Here is a 22,674-nt window from a genome sequence, read left to right on the forward strand (position 1 = left end):
AATAAGGAAAGCTGAATGCATTCTTCTCTCTTCGAGTCTTCTGCTTTCCTCTGATTCCTTTTATATTTTTTTTCTCGATTGTATCTTATATATATACGGTAGTCACAAGCTATAGTCACCTGGCACAGACGAAAATCCAATTTTATTTTTTGTATCTGCGGATAGGAATCCTCCCCCGCCGTCCTAGAGACACGGAACCACACGAGGGCACACTGAATGCTATGCCCTTTTTTGTTTGAAGGAGCAGAAGAAATAAAAAAAGAAAGCGTCAAATCCAGATGGGAATCTGCGTTTGCGTCTGGGTCTCGCATTTCTCCGATAATTCACTCCCGACGCCTTCTGGAAGGCAACCACCACAAATTGTGTGAGTAACCATGGAAATTTTTTTCCATCAAGACACCACCGCTTTTTATTAACTGACGCTTTGAGTGATGTGGAGCTATTTGACTATGAGAAAGTGGGCGAATCAGAGAGTTGTGAAGACTAGAATGTTTGAATGTTATTTTTATGTTTATAGCTGTTCGATCCAAATAATTTTATTTATAGCAATCGAGTTTGAATTCAACATTTAGCAATTATATACGTTGAGATCGTTACATAGATCAGAATACTGATTTATTGAGGAAAATCCAGTCCTTTTGAAGCCGCCACCCACTTGGGATCCAGAATATCATCTAGTTGAGTTATATCTGAAAAAAAATAAGTTCTTTCACTGAAGAAATGAAATTAGGAATGTGGAGCTCACCATCTGGTAACTTCTTTTCTGTCTCAGGATTGTCGATTTCTGGAGGAACAGGAATATACCACAGTGGACCGGATTCCAAATTTCTAGCCGGCTTCATGACGTCACAATCTTCTTCATCTGAGCTAGCCAAATATTCTGAAGGGCTCACGTTCATCACATCAATAAAATCGTCCTCATCATTTTGATTCTTGTTTGTCATATCTTCGTCGGCATCTTCGTCTTCCATATCGAATTCGCTTTCCTTCTCGACGTATTTTTCGTTTTCCTCCAATTCTTGGAATTCTGGTGCGAACGCCGACCAATTTTCAACACGTGCTTGCGTCCACAATGAAACGCCTCCTTGAGCAACTGACAATATTATCGGTCGAGTTGGGTGCCACTGAACATCCATAAGAGCCTCGCCTTTGTTCCCGTGAAGAATCTTAATCAGTGATCCGGTGTTACTCTCCCATATGTAAAGGGAGTGTGCTTTTGTTGATGCTCCACAAACGTACAATCCATCGCTATCAGTACATACGTTCTTCCAGGCCGCTTTATTAACCATATCTAACACTTTGTATTTCGCTTCAACAACTTGACCTTTTTGATGAATAAGATCTTCCAGTTCATATGTGCGAATCACTCTATCTTGAGTATTGGTTATAATGAAACGACTCTTCATTGGGACGATAATTTGTCTGATCTGTTGAACGGTATTTTGCTTGCACCAAGCCACGTGTCGAAGTGTTTCGGAGTCGTAAATGATGAGCCTTCCTTTTCCGGTTCCCGCGATAATGTATTTTCCTTTTCTGTCGTAAGCTACTGCGCTGACTGTCTCATCTGTACTGCCAGGTGTCTCGTTGACCAAAACTCTGAAAAAATGAACAGTTTTACATGTTTATCAATTATAATTTAGCATACTTCTGCATTCTCGGCGAAAACTGCTCAACTGTTGGTAGGTAGTTTAACTGAAGAATTATGGCTTTGTTGTCATCCCGGGGATGAAATTGGGCATATGTAACGGCACTTGTGAAACGAATTCTATGGAGCAGGGTTCCAGTAAGAACGTCGAAAACAGCTATCGTGTTATCGGAGGAACTGGTTAACAACTTCCGGCCGTTTCGAGACCATGACAAGCAAGTGACTGGTAAAGCGTGTGCAGGAAATGTCTGAAAAAAACAAAACACTAATTTCGGCATGGAAATCAGATTATTCACCCTTGACAAATTTTTCGTGATGAAGTCGACAACGAAAACTCTTCCATCGGTACATCCAACCGCAACAATGCTTCCCCATCGATTAAATTTGCAGCAATTCGCAGAGGCATTCTGAAATAACATTAAATTTGAAAAAAAGAAAATTGTTTAATATCGAACCTGTATGTCGAGTATACCTTCATGTTCTTCGGGAAACTGAGTGGCGAAGCTTCGGTCCAGAATTTCCGCCATTTCTGAAACGGAAGAGTCAATTAGAATGTTTTTAAAAAACTTTATTTTGAACCGAATTTCAGTTTACTGCAGTGCAAACTAAGTGAAAATTTGATTAAAATTAGAACAATCCCGGAAAAAGGGACTTTTCATGATCATGCATGAAAAATAATTTAAAAAAATGCCGCTGGCCTAGAGTACGCATCGTCCGCAGAGCACAGTCGGCTGTGTACTCCTCGCGGACTTATTGACTCACCCTGCTTTCTCATCATTTCTATAGATTTTTCTACCTTTGTTTCCGAGCTCTTTTCGTTTTTATCAACAGCTGACGTTTGACTGTTTTGCAGAAAACTTTGGGCAAAAATAAAAGAGGCGAACTAGAGAAATAGCAGATCAATAACCGCTCGCCTAAAACAGATTTTGAATCATTTTGTTCGCATAAATGATAGTGATAAGAAACGGGCAGCGAATTAGCTATTTATCATTTTGTCGCTTCTCAACTCGATCATTGTCCACTCAGCAATTCCAGAAAACTCCGTTGTTGTGCGTACTGGTATGTGGCCGACTATATAAACCCTAGCGTTGACCTAACAAACTCTCATTATGGAATATTTCTATCCGATCTTCGATTTCCAGCGTCCGAAGGTGGCTACGAAGCTAAAGATGAGTTCTACACCCCCCGAAATCGTTCCCCAGCAACCTTTGGATGCGTTGCTACTCAACAAAACTGATACCGAACAGGTTTGTCTCCAGCCACTATCTTCGATTTGACACTGTTTTTTTCAGGAAATGTTCCTAACAAAATACCCGACGTATGATGGGCGAGACATCCTGATTGCTATTTTGGATACTGGCGTTGATCCGTCGCTTCCTGGAATGCAAGTAACAACCACTGGAGAAAGAAAAGTGTTCGATGTAATCGATTGTTCCGGAGCTGGCGATGTGGACACTTCGGCAACAAGAACTGTCAAAGACAAAACAATTGAAGGAATTTCCGGACGAAAGCTAACTATTCCAGACAAATGGACAAATCCGACTGGCGTCTATCACGTTGGATTAAAGCCGATTTTTGAGTTGTACACAAAAGGAGTGAAGAGTCGAGTTGTTAGTGAGCGAAAGGAAGATGTTGTCGGACCATCGCATAATCTCGCAGCTGCCGAAGCTTTGAAAGAATTAGTGGCACATGAGAAAGATGTTGGAGGCACAAGCGAGAAAACTTCAGACAAGTGGACAAGAGAAGATCTTGCTTGCAAAGTTGACTTTTTGAAATCGATGGCTTCGGTATCCGATGTTGGACCAGTCGCTGATGTTATCACATGGCATGATGGAGACGTTTGGAGAGTTTGTATCGATACCTCCTTCCGTGGAAGATTAGGAATGTGCAATGTACTCGGAACATTTAGAGAAACTGGAGACTACGCGTGTCTCACTGATAAGGATTCAGTTGTTTATACTGTCAGAGTTAGTCCAGATGGAAACTTGACTGAAATCGTTGTCCCATCTGGTGCTCATGGAAGTCACGTTGCTGGAATCGCCGCGGCCAACTATCCCGATAATCCTCAGAAAAACGGGCTTGCTCCAGGAGCCAAGATTCTTTCATTGAACATTGGCGACCATCGTCTGGCGGCTATGGAAACTGGGCAAGCGATGACAAGAGCGTTCAACATGTGCGCTGAACTCAATGTCGATGTGATAAACATGTCGTTTGGAGAAGGAACACATTTGCCAGATGTTGGGTAGGTTCAAGGCGATTTTATATGCTATTTTAAAATACGTTAATTTCAGACGTGTCGTCGAAGAAGCACGAAGACTCATTGATAGAAAAGATGTCATCTATGTGTGCTCTGCTGGAAACCAGGGACCAGCTTTGTCTACTGTAGGTGCTCCAGGTGGAACTACGACTGGAGTCATTGGAATCGGCGCCTATTTGACTTCTGAATCGGCTGACACCCTTTACGGAGTATATAAACCAGTCGACAATAACATTTATCCATGGAGTTCAAGAGGACCATGGTGAGCTGCTCTCAGAACTAATTCAGATTTCGAATTTCAAACTTTCAGCCAAGATGGAAAGCTGGGAGTCAGCCTTGTTGCTCCGGCTGCTGCATTTGCCGGTGTCCCGCAGTATTGTCGCCAGAGCATGCAAATGATGAATGGAACAAGTATGAGCTCGCCAAATGCTGCTGGAAATGTGGCTTGTATGCTGTCTGGATTGAAACAACTCGATCTGAAATGGACACCATACACTGTTCGAATGGCTCTGGAGAACACCGCTTTTCCACTTCCCAATGTTGACGCATTCTCGCAAGGACAGGGAATGATCAAGATTGCGACGGCTTTCGATAAACTTTCTGAAATTCTCATAAACAAAGTTTTCCCATCAAGATTGACTCATTTCGAAGTGAAAGTTGCTGATCATTGCAAGAAATCAAAAGGAATCTACATTCGCGAACCTAAATTGAATGGTCCACAAGAGTTCACCGTTGGAATCGAGCCAATCTTTAAAAATCATCAAGAGGATAACAATTTGACGGCAATTGGATTCGAGAAACAAGTTATCCTGCAGTCCACAGCTCCATGGGTGTCTCATCCACAAACTATGTTTGTCGTTGCACAAGAGAGACCGATTGTAGTGACAGTGGATGCTTCGAAGGCGCCAAAAGGAGCGAGCTATGCCGAAATTGTTGGAATAGATACGGCTGATCCCTCACTCGGACCGATCTTCCGTATTCCAGTGTCCGTCATTGTCCCGGAGACAGTCGATGTCGATCGATACACTTCCAAGCTCGTTGGAAAGTCTGGTGCGCCTGAACGACGATTCGTTCAAATCCCATCGTGGGCTACAAGTGCAAGTGAGTTGACTTTACTTATTGCTCTCCTGAAAATTAATACATTTCAGAAATCACCTTGAAATCTACAAACAAGGATGAAATGGACAGATTCACACTGCACACCGTCTACATAGAAGATGACAAATGCTCACGAAACACGGAGGCCCAAAAAATTCAAGGGCCAGTTGGAAATGAATGGGCGAAATCGATAACCGTAAAAGGAGGAAAAACACTGGAAGCTTGCGTCGTCCGTGCCTGGTCTCGTGGAAAGACAACAGTCGACGTTGATATGACGATCGATTTCTTCGGAGTTCAGAAACCAAGCTCCATTGCTCTTGTACACGGATCAACGAACACTCCGATTCGTATTCAAGCAGCACCGACGAAGAGCATTGATGTTGCTCCAGCGATTTCGCTTACCAATTTGGTTGTGTCTTTGAAGCCTCAGTCAGCGAAGGTAGAACCACTAGGCGCACGTGATCTGTTCCTCACATCTGGACTCCAAATCAACCGCCTCCTTCTCACTTATCAGCTTAAAGGTTCCATTTTATTTCAACAACACTCTTAATCTGTACCTCGTTTCAGTTGCTAAGACAAGTGAAGTTCAACTCGAATTAGGTGGTTTGACTCCGTATTTGTACGAGTCCTCAGTCGACTGCGTTCTTTTCCAAATCTTTGGAGCCAACAAGTCCTATATCGGTGCCGCTTCTTCTTATCCCGATAGATGGACTCAAAAGCTCGAGAAAGGAGAATACACGATTCAAGCACAAGTCAGGTACCCAGATGAGCAAGTTCTGCTAGGAATGAAAGAGCTTCCACTTTTGTAGGTTGATTAATACTGTTCTTTTCGAAACCAGATCAATTTCCAGAGTTCGTGTCAAATTGGGAAGTAAAGTGTCTGTTGATCTCGCTGCTTCTGCCGCTGACGCAACTTTCGGGAAAGAAAGCAAGTTCACCGGAAAAGCTCTTCTTCCAAACCAAGAGATGACCCTTTACGCTATGAGTGTATCAGATGACAAGTTGCCGAAAGGAATTGTCCCAACCAGTGGAAGTTTCCTTATTGGATCATTTTCGGCATTGAAGGATTCTGATTTGAGCGCTGTTGACAAATCACAAGTTGTCTATTACTTGAGTGAATATTCGGCCCGCGCAGCAAAAGGTCTATCGATGGTTACAGTAAAGAAAGAGAAGAATCAGAAGGACGAAATGACTGGTGAGAATTGAATACATGAATGATAAATCATTATTAATTTTTTTTCAGAAGCCATTCGTGACTTGGAAGTTTCCTGGGTGCAAAAACTGACAGATGAGAAGACTGCGAAGGAATTCTTCGAAACGTGTCTTCAGAAGTATCCTGATCATCTTCCACTTCTCACGAATCGTGTCAAGCAGCTCATGCAAACAAAGTTGGCTGATCAAACCGATGAGAACGTGCAAAAAATTATTGAGCTCTGCGGGAAAATTCTCGAGCTCACTAAGCCGAATGAAGTTCTCCAGTTCCTTTCCGTCAAACAGGAACATGATGATGATCTGTTGACAGTGGAGAAATGGCTTGTGTTGACTGGTGGAACAGAAGCTCAAAGAAAAGAATGTGCCAAGATGATCCCAATGTTCAACGAGCGAAAAAATGCGATAATTATCGCCTTGCAAACTTTGGCATCCCTTGAACAAGATCGGGAAATGCGCAGGTCTTCGAAAAATATTCCAGCAAGTCTCCGATTTGGCGGAGTAACACCATTGATCTTTGGCGGAAAGCAGGGAGAAGTTATTGCAAAGAAGTCAGATGGCCAGGAAGAGTTGAAGTCAAAAGCTGAACAGATTGATGCAGTTGTTGCTGAAGAGCTGAAGAAGATCGATGAGAACTGGACTGGAAGTCAATTCTACGTGAAGCTTCTCATCTGGTTGTCGGCTGACGACTCAAAGGCCGCCCTCGTTTCTTCGAAGCATGCTGCGGCTCTTGGACAGTTTGGGAGATGTGCCAAGCTGCTAAACAAGGCTGGAGAAGAGCTCAAGGCGTCGGCCACCGACTCGCAGGCTGTGGATACGTCGCTAGCGGAAATCTGTGAAAATCTCGAATGGAATCATCTATCTACCCATTTCAAGAATCTAGCTCTCATCAAGAATCGAGCCTCTTTCAGACTTTTCTAATTCATTTTTTTGTGAAATATACAGCGGGTTTCATTTATTTATTTCTTTTCATTCTTCCAAACATTAGTCAAAACTTTCACATGTACCATAGAAGTTCGAATAAATTTATTTTCTTTAACAATCATTGAGATCAAACAAAAATCATGATAATGGTGAACATGAGAAGAGAGATTACATTCAGATTTGCAGACAAATTAATACACGGCATGTACTCGCAATAGTTCCAGCCTGTCATGAGAGTAAGAATTTTCTGATATTGACAGTACGACTTGACGCCTCCTTTACCACATGATTTCCTCACTACCGCACGCTCGCACTGCGTTGTTTTGGAGACTGAGCTGAAATTGAAACGATTCATCCATGATATTTTATTATTCTTATACAAAAAATCGGAGGAATGGACGAGAAACCCCGGTGACCCTAGCCGAAGGTACCTCAACGACAACTAGCGTAACCTGAAACTATGTTCATTTACTCGTTTTTCAACTGATTTCCGTCGATTTTTCTGTTGTTTTCCCACAAACAAGTCAGAAGATTGAAATTTTCGCTAGTGAAAAATTGACTTAAAACGCACCAAAATCGAGAAAAAAAAACATTTTTTTGGTTATTGTAGCTGTCGTTGTGGGACCTTCGGCCATGACCGCCTGTGTTTCTCTTCCATAGCTTCGCTTTTTCTGTACCAGAACGATTTACCTTGAAACCTGTAATAGAAGGGCCCCACACTGTAATGTATGAGCTCGATTTTCTCAGCTCCTATGCAAGATATCAAAAATGTGTCAACTGACAAAACATTTCGGATATTATGATAAACAACTTACCAGTTGACACCTTTTTGATATTTCTGACAGGAACCGTAATAAATTGGCTCAAAATTAAAAGTTTGGGGGCCCTTCTATTACAGGTCTTACGGTAAGCAATTGTGTCTTACTCGCAACTTCCGATTTCTAGAACTGAGCACTCCGTGTAGATTGTATCTGTCAATTCATTCAGGCTCACTGCTTGCATGCATTCATAATAAGTGACAACTGCAAATTGGGTTAATTAGATTATTGAAAACGAATTGGTCATTTAATTACTCACAATCCGATCCATAATCACAGTAGAATTGCATGAATGCTGTCTGTGAAATGTAGTACGCCGCATTTTCTTCTAGTTCGAAAATTGCATTGAAAGTATTGTAATTGAGACAATCATCTATGACATCAGTGTGACAATGACGAAGAGCAGAGTAGCTACTGAAAGAAAATATAAAAGTTGTGCAATGTTTGCCAATAGAGATTGACTAACCTACACATTCCGGTGGCATCATAACGGATACTACGGAATGGTCATCTTTTGCAGGAGGTAAACTGGTAACATTCAAACCATAGGATATGAACATATTGATATAACATTGTTGAAGAACTTGATCCTGATCATTACTACAGTTATGAAGAACTCCTTCGTTTCCAGCTACAGTTTGCTTCACAAGGCCACCGAGATCTTGTCCAAGATCTATATCTAGAGCTACCACTACAGAAATGGAAGAAAGCCTTAAAATTGAGAGCAATGACATTATTACATATAGGAAGTCAATTCTGGGGGTTTTTAATGGTTTAAGAAGAAGAAGAAGAAGTTTTTAGTCTGAAACAGAATCATAAAATTCCGTCACCGGTCGCCAACCGGTTTATAGCATTTCGGGAGGTTGAAATGTGTTTATCAATTTGATGTACCGTTGTGTCATACTTGCCGGTTTACGGCCCACAAAACTTTTTGATGCGTTATTTGATTACTGTGCACAAGTTCGTTTATCAGCAGGTTTAAGAAAAATTAAATTTTTAAAATTCCTGGTGTCGTATTTCGAGAAGTTATTAGCATAATGACCCCTATTGAAATGTGATTTTTTTATTCCTTGCCTCTCGAATGCTTGAGTTTGGTTTGGAGGAATCCATTTTTTGATACTGGAAAAATATTTTTTTAATGAGAATTCAAATTTTTAGAATCAAACTTTCAATGAGCTATTTCAAAATAGAAGTTTTGCTGCGCAGGCGAAAATACAGAATCATTGCATTTCACATTAGATTGAGAAATGACACACTTGAAATTGATATAAAAACTTCAAATGGTTTTCCTTCTGTTTTGTTTGAGAAAACGAAACGATATAAAACAAAACCGTTAACGCAGTTGGTGCAATTACAGAATAGGTAAGTCATTTTTTTGGAGAAATGGAATCCTGACGGAAATGATAATATATAGGTATGTACAGGTTAATAAGATATACGAAAACGTATTTTTCAATTGATTTTCGGTAATTTCGACCATTTTCAGAATCTGGATCTTGACTCTCAAGTTTCCGAGCACTTTGAAAACATTGGAGGGTGGAAAACAAACCTAAATTGAAAACCTTGCTATCAATAAATTTTTCGAAATTGCCTAGTTTCTCAGCTATTTGCTGATCTCTGAAGAACACACCTTTTTGAACCGTTTTTGTACAGAAAACATGAAGAAACGGGTGTCCTCCAGAAATCAGGAAATAACTGAAAAACTAGTTATTTTAAAAAAATTTATTGACTGCAAAGTTTTCAATCTAGGTCTGTTTTACACCTTCCAAAATTTTCAAAGTGATCGGAAACTTGACAGCCGAGCTCCAGACTCCGGAAAGGGGTTAAAATGACCAAAAATAAAGTGAAAAACACGTTTTTGTATATCTTATTGATCGGTACTGTATATCCCTCTAAAATTCTGGAGGACGGTCTGATGATCTGATGGTTCAACTTCTTTATTGCAGATACCAAAAAGAAATAGACGGTGATATGTACCTCAATCATGTGTCAATTGAAGAAATATTCAGTATCTATAGAAGCCTTCATGATTTATTTTCTTGTTCATCTTATGATTGGATTTTCCTATTGGACGAATTAAAACTATACGAATTTAGGGAATATACGGAGAGGATATTAACAACAGAATTCACTGGATTCATAGTTCATGTGGGAAGTATAAGCAATGAGTCATTGGTAGAATTGACGAAGGAATTTCCTGAGAAGGCGAATATTATCATTGATTTGGATATTTCTTCAGACTACAGTAATGCGAAGGTAGAGGCAAAAGACAATCCTTGATTTTGTTAAAATGTTTCAATGATAAATAATGATTTCTTTCAGGCCCTCAAATTTCATGCGGTTGATTACAAGGAGGCACGTTAGCTGAAAATTGAAAATTGATAAGCAAGAAATTATCAAAGATTTGATAGTAATTTATGACGAGAAAGATGGAGATGTCGAATTTTTTATGTGAGTTTCAGAATATTTTCTAATTTTTGAATACTGTAAAGCCCGTATTAGAAGGGTACCTCTATTAGAAGATTCTCTCTAATAATGGGGCCCTCCGAGAACAGCTAAGAATAGGAGGGTTCATGTAATATTAGGTTGGTGCATAAGTTTCTTCCGATTTTGAATGCTCAACTTTCAAAATTGATAACTCCTCCAAGGGAATTATTTTCAGACGATCTTGTCAAAAAAGTTCATCATAATATCTCAATTATTTTATCAGTTAACCCCTTTTTTGAAATATTGCATCGGAGGCCAGAAAAATTAACTCTAACTTGACAATGAGAGCGCTTCTTTTAAAGGTTTTTCGGCATTTTGTTTCTATAGATCTTTTGTGAAGTTCCTCGCTCTGATTTCAAAAAAATAATCTTTCCAGAAAAGCAACACACATTGGACACCGGAAATTCATTTATGGTCATTTGAAAGTTCGTGAAAAAAAAACCATTTTTACGACATGATCCCTTGCAAGATAATGATGTGTATCAACACTTGGTCTTAAACTGAACCATTAAAAAAAAGATTGGGAAGAGAAAATTCGGCGATGGGACAATGAATTTCCAGGATTGAGAGAAGCCGAAAAAAGAAAACTTCATTTGGGATTGGAAGAATTAGAAGGGAAATTGGCAGTTCTGTATCGTGATTTTGCCATTTAAAATAACTAACTCATGTATTTAACTCAACATATGGAATGCTTTACATTCTGCATCTGGCAAGGGAAGCACCCAAAGTGTCAAATAGTTTTCCCTATAGTAATCCATTTCATTTTTGAATACTTTTGCTTACAGTAATCCTTTTCATTTTTCAATATTTTTCCCAACAGTAGCCTTTTTCATTTTTTAAAACTTCCCCCCACAGGAATTCTTTTCATTTTCGAATATTTTTCCCTACAGTGATCCTTCCATTTTTTGAAAATTTTTTCTACAGTAATCCTTTTCACTTTCGAATTGTTTTCCGTAGTTATCCTCTTTCAATTACTATTTTCCCTCTCCAGTAATCCTCTCAGGTTTCTGACATTGGTGGCATGATAGAAGATATCGTTGATGATACAAATAAAACTTTCAAATAGATATATTTTATTCTCGATTATAATAAAACCAGAGAAACTCGGACCCGAACTTCAAAAATAGGAAACTATAGAAACATGAATTTGATCTACTGATATGACTCGATTGGTGGGCACGTGCAGACTAAGTTACGATCTCCATATTGATCATCGACTCTTCCAACGGTTGGCCATGCCTTATGACTGCACCATGGTTTCGGGAAAGCAGCCAATTCACGAGAGTATGGCATGTTCCACGTGTCAGATGTCACTTTCTCAAGTGTGTGTGGAGCCATTTTCAGCGGATTCAAATGTTTGTCTAGAGTTCCGTTTTCGACTTGTCGGATTTCTTCACGAATAGCAAGGAGAGCGTCGACTAGTCTATCCATTTCTCCTTTGTCTTCTGATTCAGTTGGCTCAATCATCAAACAATCGTGAACTGGCCAAGACATAGTTGGTGAATGAAAACCGTAATCCATCAATCTCTTCGCAATATCCACAACTTCGATTCCGTGTTTTTTGAATGGTTTACAATCCATAATGAATTCGTGAGCTACAAGACCTTGTTCGTCTGAAATCATTATTCTCCCAGCTACTGTACTACGTTTTATTTCCTAACCTTTGTATACAATACGGTATTCGTTTTCAAGTCGTTTCGCCATGTAGTTAGCATTTAGAATTGCAACTTGCGAAGCCTCGCGAAGGCCAGAGGCTCCCATCATTCGGATATATGCCCACGTGATGGCTAGAATGCTGGCAGATCCATATGGAGCAGCGGCAACTGATCCAGCCTGACGACCTTGGACTGGGATGACAGAGTGGCCAGGAAGGAATGGTGCGAGATGTTTCTTACTGCAAAAAGAAGTGTTCGAAAATAACGATAGCTTCAAATAGCTTACACTCCAATTGGTCCAACTCCTGGACCACCTCCTCCGTGTGGAATACAGAATGTCTTGTGCAAGTTCAAATGTGACACATCACTACCGTAATCTCCTGGGCGACACAATCCGACTTGAGCATTCATATTGGCTCCATCCAAATAAACTTGACCTCCGTGCTCATGAACCTTGTCACAAACATCGCGAATTGATGATTCGAAGACTCCGTGGGTAGAAGGATAGGTGACCATGATTGCAGCCAGTTGATTAGAGTACTTCTCAGCCTTAGCTGCCAAATCTTTATAGTTGATGTTTCCATGGTGATCAGAATCCACAACAACCACTTTCATATTAGCCATTTGAGCAGACGCTGGATTGGTTCCATGAGCAGATGTTGGAATCAGGCAGATCTGGAAAACATAAATAATTCACAACCTACATACTATATTGAAAATTAGCACGAAAATCAAAATCTCCTTATTTGAATTACCAGTCGGTTTACGCCCCTTCGGGACTAAACCTCCTGGCCCTCGCTTACGATACCCGAAATCTTATAAAAAGGTTCCGTCACTTTTACGGAGGCTATTTTTTAGGGCCTATGCTCACAAATTTGAAAATTAAGAAATTTTGAAAGTTGGGAAGTTCAGAAATTCAGTAGTTCAGAAATTGAGAAATTGGGAAATTGAGAAATTGAGAAATTCGGAAGTTCAGAAACTTGGCAGGCCAGAAATTTTGACATTGAGGGATTCATGATTCAGAAATTCTGATTTTTTGAAATTCCAAATTTCTGAGTTTCTAAGTTCTGAAATTCTGAATTTCTGATTTTTTTGAGATTCGGAAGCTTTGATTTTCGGTTTTTCGAATTTCCGAATTACCGAATTTGGATTTTCTGAAATGCAAGAACTTAACTTAAAGGGGGACTCCGACCAAAATTTTTTATTGCATTAAAATGTTCGAAAAGTTGTCTATTTTCCCGATATTATAGCGAAAAAATTTGAAAAATATCCGAAATCCCCGAAAAATACCGTTAAAAGCGAAAAATTTTCAAAAAAAGTTGTTAGGAAGGACGAGGATTTGAATTCCTGCGCAGTGAAAAACCTAGGCCACGGCGCCTGACAGCCGTTTTTTCAAGTGGCCGACAGTGGTTTTTTACGTTTTTACCTGCCGGACATGAAAACCGAAAAAATTCGGAAAAATTTCCATGTAAGAAAGGCGCTATGATGCCGTGGCCTAGATTTCTCACTGAGCGGGAATTCGAATCCTATTTTTTTCAACGCCGTTTTTCGGGGATTTAGGATTTTTTTCGAAATTTTTCGCCATGATATTAGGAACATACATATTTTTTGAAACATTTTAATGCAATAAAAACTTTTGGTCGGAGTCCCCCTTTAAGAAATTTTAGTTTTTGAGACTCTTAATTTCTGAATTTCTGGGTTTCCGATTTTTTTTGAGATTCTGCCTTTCTGAACTTCAGAATTCTCGAATTTCGCGAATTTTTTGCATTTCAGCATTCATGAATTCCTAATTTGTTGTTATTTTCAAAATGAAAAATATTTGAGATTTTTTGAATTTCCGAATTTCGAAATTAGGATTTTCCGAAATTCAAAAACTCAGAAATTCAGGTAACCAAATATTTGGAAATTGAAGTGCTCGAGTACTCAGAAATTGGGAATCCGAAAATTTACAAATTTTAACATTTTGGAATTTGGAAACTTATTATTTCAAAGATCCAGGTTTCTATAGTTTCAGCATTTAAAAAATTTGCAAAGTTTGGAAATTCAAAACCACTGAAAGATTTTGATTTCTTAAAGTTCGAAATATTTTGATTTCTTAAAGTTTGAAATAATTTGATTTCTTATAGCTTAAAGCCTAAGAAATTCAAAGACTACATTAAACGCGTTTGTATTGATCTTTAAGGGAGCTTGTCTTTTTCTCAGATTTCTTATCATTATTTTTTCTTCCTTTCAAATCTTCAGAACTCAGACTGAACCAATATTCGCACAAAATCATCTTTTTGTCTGATATAACGTGGATAAGAAAAAATATAGTAGAGTTGAGCGGGAATGACGTATATATAATTTCTGAAGACTTGTACTGTAGAAATAGAAGAACGTCTCCAGAAGACGTCAGAAGCAAAATTTCACAAATCAAAATAGACGGGCATCATCTCGCTGCTATTTCGGGTTATCTGTGAAAATTTGGGAAATTTTGGTCCAGTGGTGACTTCGCTAGGGTCCTGGAACCGGGAACACCGGACACACACACAGAATTTGGTGATTGTTAATAGTAAAGATCGTTACAAAAATAAACACCGTGGTTCCTCAAGGAAGCTAGAAACTTATCTAAACCGTCTTATTTGAGCTTAATTGTCTCGATTCCTATAAGAGATATCAAACGTGTGTCAACTGACAAATTATTCATCATATTATCACCATTATTTTATCAGTCGGCACATGTTTGATATCTTTGACGAGAATCGAGATAATTGAGCTCAAAGATGAGGGGGTATCTATTAGAGGATATACGGAATTATAAAACCTACATTTCTCTGTTCTTGTCCCTTGTGAATCAGGTAGTTACGAATGGCAAGAAGTCCAGCGTACTCTCCGTTGGCTCCAGAATTAGGTTGCAAACTGAAGTTATCATATCCAGTGATTTCGCAAAGCCATTTCTCAAGATCTCCAAAGATCTGGCTGTATCCTTTAGCTTGCTCGACCGGTGCAAATGGGTGAATTGAGGACAGACTTGGCCAAGTGATTGGCTGCAAATTTAACTCATCTGGAAAATCCTAACTTTGAAAAGACTCACAATGAGCTCAGCAGAAGCATTCAATTTCATAGTGCAACTTCCAAGGGGAATCATAGAGTGAACGAGAGAAACGTCCTTATTTTCGAGTCGTTTCATATAACGGACAAGCTGTTGTTCACTGTGATAAGTGTTAAAAACTGGATGTTGGAGGAAGAGAGAGGATCGAGAGTGTGGAGAGTTTCCGATCAATGGACAAGCTACTTCCCAACGCTCTTCACGAAGTTTCGTCTGAAAATATATTAATTTCGCTGTAGCATATGCCGTAAAACCTGTAATAGAAGGGTCCTTAACTTCTACCCACTTTAACTCAGCTCCTGTCAAATCTTTGAGAAAGTTGTCAACGGATAAATTGATTATCATACTATTGGAAACACTTTATCAGTTGACTTGTTTTTGATATCTTGCATAAGCGCCAAGAAAAACTAGCTCAACCTTGACAGTGTGAGGGTCCTTCTATTACAGGTTTTACCGTAAATTAAGAAACACTCACCACATCCTTCTCAGTAGCTCCATTGAATGTGTAGATAATATCCATAAGATCTTCTGATTTTACAGTTTCATCCAACGATACTCCAACATCTCCATTGTCATAATAACGGAAATTCATCTTCATCTCTTCAGCTCTCTTTTTCAATTCCTCCAGAGCTTCACCGTTCTTCAGACGAACCTTCAAAGTGTCAAAGTATTCCTTGTGCACGATCTCGTGACCCGCATTTCTAAGATCTGGAAAATGGAAAATTGAAAGTCAGGACAGAGAAAAAAGAAACTTACGTGTAGCTAGGTAAGCAGTTGACTTGTGAACTCCTCTGGCAATTTCTGTAAGTCTTTGTGGTCCATGGTACACTGCATACATTGCAGACATATTGGCCAGAAGAGCTTGGGCGGTACAGATGTTACTAGTGGCTTTGTCACGACGGATATGTTGTTCACGAGTTTGGAGAGCCAGTCGAAGAGCACGGTTTCCATTTGAATCTCTGAAAATTGGGATTTTTAAACATTCAAAAGAAAGTACCCCAATAAAAAAGCTACCAATTTATCTCGGCTCCAGTCAAAGACACGAAAAAGTTGTCAGCTGATGAATTGTTTATCGTAATATCATAAACATTTTATCAGTTGACACATTTTTGATATCTTGCTTCGGAGCCAAGGAAAATTAGGTCAAACTTGACAATGTGGGGTATACTCACTTTGTAACTCCAATGATTCTTCCTGGCATATTTCTGCCCAACGCATTTTTCGAATCGTTCTTTGCAACAGCCATGAATCCAGCGTGAGGGCCACCGTAACCCAATGGAACTCCGAATCTCTGAGAGGATCCAACGGCAATATCTGCTCCAAGATCTCCTGGCGATCTAAGAATGGTCAACGAAAGCAGGTCACAGACCATGATAACCAAGGATTTGTTCTTATGAGCTCTTTCGATCAGCTCATCGAACTGATGGATTCTTCCTTCTGTGTTTGGATACTGAACTACCACAGCAGCCACCTTGTCATCGAACTCTAATCCTTCAACAGCATCACAAACTTCGATATCGATTCCAAGAGGATCACTGCGTGTTTTGATGACATCCAGATTTTGAGGATGACAGTAGGAATCGACAATCACTTTGTTTCTTTTTGTGGTTCTTGCCGCCAATGCAACAGCTTCAGCAGACGCTGTGGCTTCATCCAGAAGAGATGCATTTGTGGTGGGAAGTCCCGTCATTTCAGCAATCTGGAAATTCTTTTAGAACCCATAAACTGTTTTTTAAACCTACCATTGTTTGGAAATTGAGAAGAGATTCAAGTCGTCCTTGAGAAATCTCAGCTTGATAAGGAGTATACTGAGAGATCCATCCAATGTTTTGTAAAATGTTTCTAGAAATAACAGCCGGTACAATAGTATCATAGTATCCCATTCCAATGTAAGATCTGTAGATTTTATTCTGTGCAGCGATTGCTTCAAGCTCTTTGAGCATTTTGTATTCATCAAGAGCTGGAGGAAGGTCAAGGGCTTTTTCGAACTTTATCATATTTGGCACGTTGGTTCCAGTGAGATCATCGAGATCCTGTAATTTTTCAAAAGCTTTTCGAAAATTCAATAAATTTTTTCACGGGAATTCAGACTTTGTTTTTAGGTTTAGAACCCAATTATTGGATATCAATCATACTCGCAACTAACTTTGTATCCAATAAAATCAAGCATTTGCTGTTGCTCCAATCTTCTTGGTCCGATATGTCTATCCACGAACGCATCATACTGTAGATGACGTGCCACTGGTCTCCTCAAAGCAATTCGGCCGGCAGCGAGCAATCCTCTTCCAAGGAGAACCATTCTTTAGTGTTCTAGTAGAGTTTTTATTAAATTACAAACAAGAAAACAAGGAATTCCGAAAATGGAGAGACGAAAGAGCGTGTAATGTTGGCAACATGGGTACATGCGACCTCTTATCAGAAAAAGAGTCACCGACTTTTGATCAAATGATTCTTGACCTAAACCCAGCAACACGTGGTTTCTATTCAGATGATAGTCTAGACGGATTCTAGAGACCAAGTAATGTACAACCTGTAATAGAACGGTCCACACATTGACAAAAAATTCTTAGAGTACAAGGGGGTTTAAAATAATTTAGTGGCACAAATTTCAGAGTTTTACAGGTATTTTTTTACTTCCGAATTAAAGATTTTGTACCTCTGAATAGCTTTGTACCCCAATGACCCCAAAATTGTTGCACCCTCCGAATTATTGCCCCACGCATTGTCAAGCTTGAGCGAATTTTTCTTGGCTCGCATGCAAGATATAACAAGTAGTGATTTTCAAAAGTTTTAATTTTGGGAAAAATATTCAGAAAGTGTTAATATTTCTGTTATATTTGTTGAAAAAACACGTTGCTCCCAAAAACTTAACGGTCCATCTTTTGGGAGATTCAAAAGATTCACGTGGCTCACAAAAATTTTTGAAAATTCAGTACTTTGATGTGAAAATTAAAACTTTTGAAATTCACTACTTGTTATTTGAAAAATATGTCAACGGATAAAATATTTGTGATATCATGATAAACAATTTCACAGCTTTCAACTTTTTCGTATCTTTCACAGGAACCGAGATAAATTAGTTCAAAGTGAACAGTGAAGGGGTGCCTTTCTATTACAGGTTTTATACTACTTATCTGACGGTTAATATTATTCTGATACAAAAATCGTAGTTGTGGAAGAGAAACGATGGTGGCCGCATCCGAAGGTCCTACAACGACAACTACAGTAACCTAGAATATGTTCACTTTCCGTATTTATTATCTCGATTTTCGTACGTTTTCAGTCAATTTTTTCACGGTCAAAATGTTTCCTTTGCATTGAAAAACGAGAAAATAAATTTGAAAAATAAAAATATTTTTAGGTTACCGTAGTTGCCGTTGGGGGACCTTCGGCCACGGCCACCGACATTTTTCTTCGACAGCTTCAATTTTTTCGAATTAGAAAAATGAACCAAACAATTGACTTGACCTGTAAAAGAAAAAAAAAGAAAAAAAGGACTAGCTGATAAGAGATCATGTTGCCAATTCAGAATCGATCACCCCACAACGACTGTTATCTCCTCCTTCTTCTTCTTCTTCAGCGAGAGCGATACTGATAACCGAGACGCTTTTGTCTCCAACCACCACTGTCTTCTTGATTGTATGTTTCTGCATTTTATTGCAAACAAACTCTTCTTCTTTCTTTCAAATATATTCGACAAAAGACTAAAAAAACACATATCAAAAGAGAATTGAGAGGGGATAAAAAAGTAAACGAGATGGAGAAGTTAGCAAGTACTTAGGTTGGAGTCATTTAAATAAATACGGGTTGAAGGACAGGGACATCAAAGGGAAATTAAGCTTAAAGGGTCATTGATTTGATTGAGAAGAACGCGGGAGACCATGTGTGTTGGGATTGGAAAGGAAAAATTAACAGTAAAATAACTGAAAAACAGTGGAATCGATAGATATGATTATTCGGCAGACGCGCTAGAATTACACGGCGCATCTTCTTCTGGAGCTGGAGCTGTCGATGGCTCATCTTCGTCATTCTTTCCTGCGTCAGCTTCAGCTGATGCTCGTTCACTCTCCTCAATTTCTTCATCAGTCGGCTTGTTCACGATAACGAAACCTTCGTCAACTTGGTCCTGTTCGCCTTCCTCATCTTCCTTTCCATCCTTGATCTTTACAGAAGACGCATTGAGATCACAATCAGCTTTTCTCTTCCGGCAATTCTCTCCTTTCTCCAATTTCAGCAAGTCGCTCATGATGTTGTAGAACCGATCCGAGTCTGGGATAGTTTCCGTCTTGGTGAATCCAATTTTGAGGAGGAAAATTTGAACACCGGAAATTTCTGGCCCCATCGCAGAAATCTGGAAAATAATCGATTTATTGCTCTCCTGATTCACCAATGAAAGAAACTTACCCTTATACGTTTCTCGACTCGCTCTAAAAGCATATCCGAGAAAATTTTCGAGTTGATTATGACGCGAAGAGTGCCCGAGGAAGTTCTCGCAACTAAAAACCGATGATTTGTGAGAAACTGGAAAAATGAGATACCTACCAATACGATGATGCGTCATTCCGTTTTCGACTCTTTTGTTGATTCTGAGAGTGCATACTCCTTTTTCGACATATGCGCTACGCGCTTTGTCGAAAGCCCAAATCTTACATGGAGCCTGAAAAAAAAAGATATTCCTTACTTAAATAGCAGAAAAATCTTCTCACTTGGAAGATATTCGTATCGTTCTCCTCTCCACTTGTAATTTCCACCGCACTGGTTCCTGCGTGTTGCTTCTCCACCTCTTTAGTCCGTTCTGCTTCTTGTTGAGCCTCTTCGCGGAAGTCTTTATGCTCATTTTTCTGGAACATAGAATCAGTTTTTTAAATCTTCTCTCATCCTCACGTCATCGTCTTTCTTGACGGCAGTCTTGAAGAGCTCTGTTGCTGTCATGGTCTTCTCATCGGATTCACCAGATTTCGACGTTTCGCCGTCGGTTTTCACAATTCGGTCGGCAATTTTTGACCCGAACACAAACGTTGGTGCTACTGTTTCTTCAACTTCCTGAAAATCGATGAAATTGACGATAATTCTTAAATAAAAACTCGGACTTTCTCTTTCTGCGCGGACGCATTTTTCTGAGCAATATCTCCCAGCGACTTCTTCTCCAAGTGAACATGATTAACCGTTGAGTGTGTAGCTGAGAAGTCGGTTTTACCTGAAATTGAAACCACGTGATCAGATCGAAACGAATGAAACCCTTACTTTCTGACCAAAGTTTGTCAGCCTTAGCAGCCAGAGCTGAAGGTTTGAAAGCGAACGGCTTTGACATGACTGAAAACAAGTATATTGAAGAAAAATTGAATTTTTTAAACGAAAACGTCGTGAAGTTTCGATGTTATGTCGTCGAATTCGTTCACGTTCGGTACGAGAACTACGCCAGCTGTCATGAAACGCGCCATCCCGCACAGCTTGGCGCCTTTCATGATATTTGGTCAATTTTTCATAATATTTTTTCCGCTGAGTACGTTAAATAAGTCTGAAATGCTAATTTTCAGAAATAACTAAAATCGGTTTACAGACAACATGATGTTTTTACTACTTGCATTGCTGCTAGTACCAGTTTTCTCTGAAGCAGGAACAGAGGTAAGATTTTTTTCATTAAAAAAATTTCTCTAAAATTAGTTTTCAGGCTAATTTTGAGGACACAAGATGTCGATGTGTTTGTCCGAGTCTTCTGAAATTCTTGGACTTGGCGGAGAACGCGACTGAAAAGTCACAAGGCTTGCGGAGACGTTTCTATACAAAGACCAACATCGAGCCTAGCCACTGGCAAGTTTTTATTTAAACTATTGAAAAAAAACACACACAAAGATTTTCGAAAAAAATAGCATACGATTTTAAAGAAATATTATTTATTAAGTATAAAAACAAATGGAAAGACTAAAGAATATATTGTGGTGTCAGGCTTCTGATGCAAGTCATGTTGTCCATTCAGCAATAATTTACAGTTTTGCTTGCAAAATTTTGCACTGATTTTGTGCTTCTGGGACATCATTGTACCAAAATTCACTTCATATAAAGATACTTAAAAAATTATGATATTTTTTCAGCAGGCCAAATAACATTGTGATGGAACAAGTTAGCAACCTTATAGATGAAGCGCACATGGACGCATTCCTGGCCAATTGTGACTGTCGATACGAGTCGAGAAATACCGTGCTTCTGAAAGTGGTTGTGATATTCGTCATTTGTGTCATCGCAGTTCTTACTGGATACATGGTATTCCTCATGTGCCTGGATCCGATGCTACGTAAAAAGAGATTGTCTATAAGTTATCAACAACATAACGATGAGATGGAGGATAATATCTTTGCTGCAGCTCCAACTACAGATGATGAGTCGCCAACACCCAGTAATACGGTAGATACACAAGGAACCACGAGGTCGAGAGGCAGTAAGTTGAATCCAGATTCACTGATTCTAATCTTTATAAGTTTTCCCTACAGATGTTCTTGGACGTGTGGAGGCCGAGCAGAACCGATGGATGAAAAAAGTGGAAGAGCAGCGAAGGAACATTTTCGAAGACCATACGATGCTCAACTAGTTATATATCCCTCACAGTGACCGTTTTAATCCAATTCATAATTTATTTTTCCTTGCATGTACATTTCTATCAAATAGTTTGCCATTTTTCACCTTCATAAACACATTTCGCATCAGAAACAAAGACAGTTAAAATTTCGAATTTCAAAGAGAGAAAAAGGTCAAAGAGAAATAGTGGCGGATAGCGGAGAAAGTTCTCTGCGTCTCTAATCTTATTTCTATATGTTCCTTCTAACTCGCTGTTTGTTGTGAGCGGGGCCGTCGTCGGAAAAAGAGATGAAGAGAAGGAGATTCTCTCAAAGTGCCACACATTTCCCATTTCTTTTTCTCTTTTTTCCTGTTTTTTTTTTCACTTTTTTCAGATTACTCTGCCCGTTGATGATTTATTGTGTTTTATGAAGTTTCAGTGCCTTTCCGGAAAATAAAACTTCTAAACAAACGAAAAGAAAACGAAGAATTTTACTTCAAGGCCAACATTAGCATAACGGCAAGAACATGATGACTAATACTTTTGTTATGTCACAATCCATCTTATTTTTACGGAACACCACCTACGAGTTATTTTAAAACTAACTTCCTCCCGGAAGTACTTCTTTCAACATAGGTAATACTGTTTTGAGTCTCATGCCATCTTTTATCAGTTGTCTAGGACCAAAAGAAGCATTTCTACCAGCTTCATGTATTTTTAAGTTATCAGTTCGATGTGTTCTTGTTGTTTTCCGTCAACATGTATGTTTACAACATTGTCTGCAGACATACTTGTACAACTAATAATGAACCAATGTCCTCCACGGGCCGCCCATTTTGGTAAACCTTCCATTAACCCGCCAATTCTATTCATTCTTTCCGTAAACCGTATTCAACCATTGTTCTCTTTTCCGTTCGTCTCTTTTAAAATTCTGATTAAA

The 22,674-nt window shown here is 39.2% G+C and overlaps 6 protein-coding genes across 6 annotated transcripts; 2 read left to right on the forward strand and 4 right to left on the reverse strand.

Moving 5' to 3' along the window:
* Nucleotides 1-615: 615 nt before the first annotated feature.
* On the reverse strand, nucleotides 616-2,172 carry CBG02573 (the record flags this gene model as incomplete). Its single annotated transcript, XM_002630812.1, has 5 exons — nucleotides 616-689; nucleotides 746-1,596; nucleotides 1,646-1,893; nucleotides 1,942-2,052; nucleotides 2,101-2,172. The coding sequence occupies 5 exons, from the start codon at nucleotides 2,170-2,172 to the stop codon at nucleotides 616-618; spliced, it is 1,356 nt and encodes a 451-aa protein (XP_002630858.1).
* Nucleotides 2,173-2,593: 421 nt separating this feature from the next.
* Nucleotides 2,594-7,130, forward strand: CBG02572 (the record flags this gene model as incomplete). Its single annotated transcript, XM_002630811.1, has 9 exons — nucleotides 2,594-2,704; nucleotides 2,788-2,892; nucleotides 2,938-3,887; nucleotides 3,937-4,164; nucleotides 4,213-5,003; nucleotides 5,051-5,521; nucleotides 5,568-5,805; nucleotides 5,852-6,195; nucleotides 6,244-7,130. The coding sequence occupies 9 exons, from the start codon at nucleotides 2,594-2,596 to the stop codon at nucleotides 7,128-7,130; spliced, it is 4,125 nt and encodes a 1,374-aa protein (XP_002630857.1).
* Nucleotides 7,131-7,260: 130 nt separating this feature from the next.
* Nucleotides 7,261-8,685, reverse strand: CBG02571 (the record flags this gene model as incomplete). The annotated part of the gene is made up of 4 exons (XM_002630810.1): nucleotides 7,261-7,468; nucleotides 8,059-8,155; nucleotides 8,211-8,365; nucleotides 8,414-8,685. The coding sequence occupies 4 exons, from the start codon at nucleotides 8,683-8,685 to the stop codon at nucleotides 7,261-7,263; spliced, it is 732 nt and encodes a 243-aa protein (XP_002630856.1).
* A 2,905-nt stretch (nucleotides 8,686-11,590) lies between these two features.
* CBG02570 lies at nucleotides 11,591-17,480 on the reverse strand (the record flags this gene model as incomplete). The annotated part of the gene is made up of 10 exons (XM_045242516.1): nucleotides 11,591-12,051; nucleotides 12,100-12,332; nucleotides 12,380-12,768; nucleotides 14,901-15,131; nucleotides 15,167-15,394; nucleotides 15,657-15,889; nucleotides 15,938-16,140; nucleotides 16,354-16,889; nucleotides 16,924-17,214; nucleotides 17,328-17,480. 10 exons carry the CDS (start codon nucleotides 17,478-17,480, stop codon nucleotides 11,591-11,593), a joined length of 2,958 nt encoding a protein of 985 aa, XP_045092266.1.
* A 1,653-nt stretch (nucleotides 17,481-19,133) lies between these two features.
* On the reverse strand, nucleotides 19,134-20,492 carry Cbr-ran-5 (the record flags this gene model as incomplete). Its single annotated transcript, XM_045242517.1, has 5 exons — nucleotides 19,134-19,838; nucleotides 19,888-20,022; nucleotides 20,066-20,224; nucleotides 20,272-20,378; nucleotides 20,426-20,492. 5 exons carry the CDS (start codon nucleotides 20,490-20,492, stop codon nucleotides 19,134-19,136), a joined length of 1,173 nt encoding a protein of 390 aa, XP_045092267.1.
* Nucleotides 20,493-21,328: 836 nt separating this feature from the next.
* Nucleotides 21,329-21,767, forward strand: CBG02568 (the record flags this gene model as incomplete). Its single annotated transcript, XM_002630807.2, has 2 exons — nucleotides 21,329-21,617; nucleotides 21,670-21,767. 2 exons carry the CDS (start codon nucleotides 21,329-21,331, stop codon nucleotides 21,765-21,767), a joined length of 387 nt encoding a protein of 128 aa, XP_002630853.2.
* Between the last annotated feature and the right edge of the window lie 907 nt (nucleotides 21,768-22,674).

The sequence above is a fragment of the Caenorhabditis briggsae genome (assembly GCF_000004555.2).
Source record: "Caenorhabditis briggsae complete genome, chrII, whole genome shotgun sequence".
Classification (NCBI taxonomy): Eukaryota; Metazoa; Nematoda; class Chromadorea; order Rhabditida; family Rhabditidae; genus Caenorhabditis; species Caenorhabditis briggsae.